General features: G+C 33.7%; 1 protein-coding gene across 1 annotated transcript; it reads left to right on the top strand.

Annotated features, from left to right (window-relative positions):
• Nucleotides 1-777: 777 nt before the first annotated feature.
• On the top strand, nucleotides 778-7,546 carry LOC130829894 (keratin-associated protein 21-1-like). The gene is made up of 3 exons (XM_057696439.1): nucleotides 778-1,033; nucleotides 6,790-6,850; nucleotides 7,399-7,546. The coding sequence occupies exons 1-3, from the start codon at nucleotides 778-780 to the stop codon at nucleotides 7,544-7,546; spliced, it is 465 nt and encodes a 154-aa protein (XP_057552422.1).
• Nucleotides 7,547-7,838: the final 292 nt, after the last annotated feature.

Raw genomic sequence — 7,838 nt, 5'->3', positions numbered from 1 at the left:
CACTTTCATACTTTCATTGGGATCAAATAGATTTAAAACGTCTGAAGGAAATTTGTGATTTACAAAACTTTCAACAGTGTTATTGTAAAGGATTTTGTTTTTGCATTTGTTGCACTAGTTTGAACTAAATGACCACCTGGAGTTGATAAAAATGTATTGAAGAATGGCTCTTGGGGTAAAAATATATTATTGGAATATTATATTCACAAGTATTTGGGTTTTTAGGAACTCTATAAGCTAAAAGGTTGAGGAGTTTCTCCAAAGAGCAGTATTGTGTTCCAATGAAATCTCTTACAAAGTAATTAGTAATCACCAAGCTAGTCAATGTAATTAGTCAAGCTCATTTTAATAGCTGCATTCCCAAACATAAACTTTCCTACCCTCCTCAGGGCCTTTTATACAAAATATATCTTTGGAATCATGTGTTCAGATGATTGGATAATTGATTAAAACTTTCTTCATAGGTCTGTAATTGGCTCAAGTTAATACCCAGGTGACAAAAAACAAACATGTTTCCCCAATAAAACTGGAGAGTCTATAATAATGGGTTTATTTAAGACAGATGCTATAGCTATGAAAAGACCAAGTCCTCTCATTATCAGCTGACAGGAGTGACCTGCAAACACTAAGTAATAAATAAATATTTATTTCATGAATCATAAAATTGATGGTATGCCATGGTCTTTGCTGTCAGTTCATAAAAATTCCAGGGTAGGAGGTGACACAAACTTTAGAAGATTCTTCTGCACCTCAGCTGAAACCTCATTCTCTGCCATCATGTGTTGCAACTATTATGGGAACTCCTATGAGGGCTGTGACTATGGCTCTGTCTATGATTATAGATATGGCTGTGGCTTTGAATATGGCTCTGGCTGTGGTTCTGGCTGTAGCTGTGGTTCCAGTTATGGCTGTGGCTATGGTAGTAGATACGGCTGTGGCTATGGTTGTAGATATGGATATGGTTCCATTTCTGACTCTACTGTGGATATGATTCCATTTGTGACTGTGGCTATGGCAGTGGATGTGGCTGTGGGTATGGGTCTGGCTATGGCTGTGGCTGCTATAACTACTGATCATTTTTCTACAAAAGATGCTATTTCTCTTGCTGATAAAACAACATCCTAGAATATATTACACCTCTGAAATAATATTTAAAAATTAACCCTTTTTCCCCAAAGGACTCTCTGTTTTATCATCTCTACATTCAAGCAAAGTTTGGATACTTCAAAAACCTGTTTATTATTGATGAATTATGAATGCTTCCATTATCATACCTGAAGACAGAAGATTTGATTCTGATTGCATCCACAATGTAAAATCTTGGTTTTCCTATTTTATGGTTTTGCATTGTTCATGAGCATAAATATTCTATAGTTGGAAGAAATTATATATTTTTAATAAGCAAATTTCATTTGATCCTGCAAGTAATCGTGTCTTTGGGGCCAGAATCATTACCTCTGTTCTTACCGTGGTCACATAGCTTTGTTTACTGCACAGTTGTAGAAAATCTTAATTTTAGGTAGTGTAGACCTCCAACTTTCTTCTCTTTCAAAATTATTTTTGGCTAATCTAGGTCTTTTGTTTTCCACCTAATTGTTAAAATCGGCTTGTCAATATCTACAAATATATTCTGCCCGAGGTTTTAATTGCAATTGTGTCGAATCTATAGATCAATTTTGGGAGAATGGACATCAGTATAATATTGAGTTTTCCAATCCATGAACATGGCATATCTCTGTATATATTTAGATCTTTTTTGATTTCCATGGTGGGCTCTAATGCAACATTGAACAAGAGTGATTATCTGTGTATTCACAGAGGGCACATTTTAGTGGGGGAGACAGAAAAGTTTTAAAAAACAACCAGAAATCTAAATAACTAAATAAAGTGAATAAGTATACAGAAGTACAGTTTTAACAATCATTAATAAACTTGAATTGCTATAAAAAAATCATATGTGTGACACAACTATGCAAGAAGAAATAGACAATCTTAATGGAAAAATATCTGCTAAAGCATTTGAACTGATAATTAATAACCTTCAGAATCAGAAAGCACCAGAACCAGATGGATTCTCTGGTAAATTCTACAAAACATTTGCAGAATAAGTTATACCATTCTCTGCAAAGAGAGGGAATACTCTCTAGTTCATTCTATGAGGCCAGCATCACACTAATACCAAAACCAGACAAAGATTTTACAAGGAAAGAAAACTACAGACCAGTATCTTAAATAAACATGGATGCAAAATTTTCAACAAAATATTAGAAAGTTGAACTCAACAATGTATAAAAATAGTTATATACCATGCCCAAGAGAGATTTGTCCCAATAATGCATGGCTTGGTTCACCATTCAAAAATCAATTAATGTAATCCATTAAATCAACAGCCTAAAGAATAAATCAAGTAATCCTATCAATACATGAAGAAAAATCATTTGGCAAAATCCATTACCCATTCATGATTAAACTTTCAGAAACTGGGAATAGAGAGGAACTTCCTCAGCTTGATAAAGAATATCTACAAAAAACAAACAAACAAAAAACCAACCAATCAACCAACAAACAAAAAGCACCCACAGCTAACATCTTACTTAATGTTAGAAGTTTTCCCACTAAGATTAGGAAATAGGCAAGGATATCCTCTCTTACTACTCCTTTTCATCATCATATTGGGAGTCTTTGCTGATGCAGTAAGACAAGAAAATAAAATAAATGATATATGGTAGGGAAGAGAGAAATAAAACTCTTTTCCATAGATGACAAGATTGTCTATATAAAAAAATCTGAAAAAAATCAACAAAAAAACTCCTGTAATAAAAAATTTTAGCAAGTTTGCATTAATAGGGTTAATACACAAAAGCCAATTGATTTTCTATAAATAATGGACACATGGAATTTGACATTAAATACATAATATCACTTACAATAGCAGTCACTAAAATAGAATACTTGGATATAAATCTTTAAAAAAATGTGTATAAGATCTATATAAGGGAATCCACAAAACTCTCATGAACGAAATCAAGAAAAACTAATAAATCAAGAGATATTAGTCCATTTTAATGGATAAGAAGACTCAATATTGTCAAGGTATCAATTCTTCCCAACCTGATTTATAGATCCAGTGCAATCCCAATCAAAATCCTAGCAAGTTATTTTCTGAATATCAACAAGCTACTTATAAAGTTTATATGGAGAAGCAAAAGACCCAGAATAGCCAGCAAAATATTGAAGGAGAAGAACAAAGTTGGGGGACTAGCACTACCTGACTTCAAGACAATAAAAAATTACAGTCAACAAGGGGGGAAGATGGGGGGTGTTGGGGTGGGAAGAACTGGTAGATTGGGATTGCCATATATACATTACTAATAAGAAAAAATTAAATTGTACACAAAAAAAAGTTACAGTCAAAAGAGCATGGTATTGGTGAAATGATAGACAAATTGAACAATGGAATAGAATAGAGAGTGCAGAAGTAAACTCACATATAGTCAACTGATCTTTGAGAAAGGAGCAAAGGAAACACAATGAAGAAAAGATAGTCTTTTCAAAAAATGGTAAAAAAAACAACTGGAAATTCACATGCCAAAAAAAAAAAAAAAAAGGAATCTGGAAACAAACCTTGCACTCTGCACAAAAATTAACTCAAAATGGATCACAGACATAAACGTAAAATGCAAAACTGTAAAAGTTAGAAGGTAACATAGGAGAAAATCTAGATAATGTTGGGTTTGGTGATGACTATTTAAACACAAAACTAAAGGCACTATTTATGAAAGAAAGAATTGATGAGCTGGACTTCATAAAAATTAAAAACTTTTGCTCTATGAAAGGCAATGTCAGGAGAATGAGGGGACAAACCAAAAACTGGGAGAAAATATTTGCAAAAGTCATATATGATAAAAGACAGTTATTCAAAATATACAAAGAACATTTAAAACTCAACAATAAGAAAACAAACTGATTACAAAATGTACCAAAGACCTTAAAGACACCTCACCAAAGAAGATATGACCCAGCTCAACCAGATATATAGATAAATAAATAAATATTATAAGTAAATAAATATTAAAAAAAGAAGATATACAGATGACAAGAATACAAAAAGGGTAGAAATGTACCACTCTACTGGAGGATGTTGCTAATTGATGAGACTATGCATGTGTGGGGGCAGCAGATATATATAAAAAAATCTGTTTCTTCTCATCAATTTTGCTGTGAACTTAAAACGGCTCTAAAAAGTAAAGTCTAATTTTTAAAAAGTCTCATGATGCCCTTTCAGATAGGAAGACCAGATTAAGTATCTGAAGAAGTGACAACTAAGTTGATATTTGGCAAATGTGTAGGTCTCAAAATTGGGATGGAGAAAAATCCAGCCAGAAGAGAGAACAAGTATAAAGGTTCTAAGATAATAGTTGTTGCATGCTTAGGGACTATAAACAGGTCCTTGTGACAAGAGAGAAGAAAGAATTGAGGCTGGAGAGGTAGCTAGAGTCCAGATCACACAGGTCCTTATATTATAAGGAGTTGAGATTTGTTTAGATTTTACTTCAAAAAATTTATTGGTTTAGTTAGCCTTCTTTCTTTCTTTTTTTTTTTTTTTGAATTTGCAGCTTCATTCCTTTTCTGCTTCTTTGTCACATTTCACATCAACACTAAAACACAAATTCAAACCATTTTTCTGTGTGTGTGGATTGGACTTTGCAGGAAAGGAAGAAAGCTGTCTTGTTTGGAGAATATTGGAATAGGTGAGGGGATATGTTCTATGGTCTGGACTTGGAAATGTGCAAGGGTAGCTCAGAGAGCGAGGGGAATGAAAGAGCAGGCGATGAGAGGAAATAATTCGAAGTGTGTACCTCACAGCAATTTGTGTTGACGGCAATATTTTTTTTCTCTATATTTTAAAATAATTCTTATGAGAAAGATTAATATTGGTCTTCTGGTTCCAGGAGACAGAATTTGGTGACTGTATTTGGAATTACAAGGGGGCTAACTTCTTAATGTGTGATAGTTTTCTAAACATAATAGCTGAAAATGGATTTTGATGTCAGAGGGGTTTAGCTCTGATGGTGTCTGGGTATTATGTGACATTAGTACTTATTCTGGATGTTATGAAGAAATTAAAACACACAGGAGTCAGATAGGTCTATCTGACCCTTAACATTTCTTCTTACTTTAATTATAAAAATGTTGATCATATAGTTTAAACATTGTCTGCAAAGTCATAGTCAGAATAACTGAAAAAAATGGTAATGCTCTTAAAAACAATAGGAAAGAGGTGAAAGAAACAACTTTCTATATGTTTGGAAGATGGCTAGAGATTGGACATGTTTTGAATATCTTAACCTATAGAAGAGGAAAGGCATGTGGTTGCAGCCAGGTAATAATCATATTAGCAAAGTAAGAGTATAGTATTGGCAGAAGCTTAAACCTAAAGAAGGCAAGATAGAAATATTTCATATTAACCAAGACTGCATTAGATATTTCATGGGGGATTATACTAGAGATGAATCAGGGAAAGAACTGTGATGCATGCAAGGATCTTAAGTTATCCTTGGAAATCCTGATGGGGATTTCCAAGAGATTTGGGTTGTATAGAAACTAACAGAAGGAGATTTCATAATAAAATGAGATTGTTTAAAATAAGAAATTGAGAGTTCCCCAACACTGAAAATATTCAAGGAGAGGTTATTTGCATATATCTGGAGAATACTATAGATTGTATGTAAGATCAAGAAAACTTGGAAATGTGATTTTGATTGGAAACAAACCTTCTGATTCCCTGCCTTTGTTAAATGACATCATAATTCATAATCTGCTAGTTTCACCAAATAGTTTTAAGATTCAAACACAGGCATCTGAAAAGGAAATTTTTCCGGCAAATAAAATATTCTACAGGTAGAGAGTACTGCCTAGATGTGTGGGGAATTGGACCAAATCACATTTGAACTCAGAATGAATTGACACCTAGTGGAAAAATGCGAAAAGTAGATTTGCTATCAGTGTGATACTCACAGAATTTTTGGACTATGATCTCAAGAATCAGGAGGAGCTACTTTATAACCACATATTACTCATCTCTACTGAAATTGTCAACTGCAATATGGTTGCACTTCCAAACAAAGACTGACTTTACTTTTACATAGCAATCCTATGACAATCTTGGAATGCAGAAATTTAGTTTTTCTTATTAAATAAATAGGCTTGTTCTCAAGTTAGATGCCTGTAGTTTCAATAGATGTGCATGGTTACTGAGCTTCAAAATATGCTATGGAGCCAAGCCCTGTGATGTATTGCTTGATACTGTTTTTTATAGAAATATTATTTACAATGTTTCAGGTAAGGTGCATTTTGGCCAATCACATGATAATTAATTTTCTGAGGGAGCTGGGTCAGTTTTGAAAAGTCATTATGAAAAACTTAACAGAGCAACATTAAAGTAAAACTTAAAATTTTAGTGTAATAACTGTATCAGTACAAAGAAATTAGATATTTGAAAAGCAGTTGTTATTTGGGAATGCTTATACTTAAATTAAAAAAAGGCGGTAAAAAAGAATAGAATGTATTGTCTCCACTATATATCAGGATCTTTTGTATTTCCTATATATTTCCTATGGATATCTTGACAAATTTTTAAGCATGTGTAGTTATTTTTATTCCCATTTAGCAGTAGCAGAAACTGAGTTTCATAAATTTGAGAATATTTTCCATGGTCCTAAGATTAGTAAATGGCTCAGCCAGGGAGTGAACCAATGTGTTTGCCATAGAAAGCTATTTCTACTACAGAGCCACCGAAACTGGGAAGAGAGGTGTACCAGTTATCAATTTACCAGCTTCTTACTGTGCAGTATGTGGTTATAATGAAAAAAGCAAAGTATCTGGGAAAGAAAAAAAAAAAAGCCCAAATGATATGATGATTATGATGCTGAGGAGGAGGATGATGATGAAAAGGATATTAATAGCAGTGAGTAGAACTTCATGTTTAATGATTTCCAAGACATTGAAAGAGCAAAATAACAAACACATATTTATAGGTCAAACATATTTTGGTGATATGTTCTATCATGGTCAGGAAATGCAATGATGGAAGATAAAAGTATGGTTACATAAGCTTAAGTGCTTAGAAAGTGTATTCGTATTTTGTTTTAAGGCTTGAGAAAATTCCTAAGATAGGAATAAATAATATTAAACTAACAAAATTTTTGTAAACAGAATGAGCTCATTTTAGGCTAATTGCTGTAAAATTTGAGAAGAAAGCCCATGTGAGGTATGACCTATCCATCCCTGGAAGTGTGTAAAGGTTCTGGAACAGTAGATGACATTCAGACTTCAGAAATCCTCCTACACCTCAACTGAAACCTTTCCTTCTGACACCATGAGTTACAACCATTACAGGAATTACTGTAGGGGTGGTGGCTCTGGTTGTGTTTATGGCTCTGGCTGTGACTCTGGCTGTGGATACGGTTCTGGCTGTGGCTATGGCTGTGGCTGCTGTGGCTACCAACCACTTTGCTACAGAAGATGCTATTCCTCTTACAGCTAGTCATCATTGCAGATCATACTGTGCCTTTGAAATGATCACTCCAAGTACAAGTCCAATTGAAATCCACCTCTTCTCCCCACCCTTGCCATTAACTTCACACCAAAGTAAAGAATTATTATTGTCTGTCAGGAACCTGATTTAACTTCAAATAAGCTGTCTGAAGTAGTTCCATCACATCACTTAAGACAGAAGATCTCATTCTGATCATTTTTCACTGTAACTTCTTACCTCTTTTTTTTCTCTCTCACTACAGTGGCTATTTGCACAAGCACAGGAGGAATATACAACTGGA

The sequence above is a fragment of the Hippopotamus amphibius genome, chromosome 10, assembly GCF_030028045.1.
Source record: "Hippopotamus amphibius kiboko isolate mHipAmp2 chromosome 10, mHipAmp2.hap2, whole genome shotgun sequence".
NCBI classification, from domain to species: domain Eukaryota; kingdom Metazoa; phylum Chordata; class Mammalia; order Artiodactyla; family Hippopotamidae; genus Hippopotamus; species Hippopotamus amphibius.
Note: the sequence above shows the minus strand (reverse complement) of the source record. Positions and strands in the feature narration are given on the sequence as shown.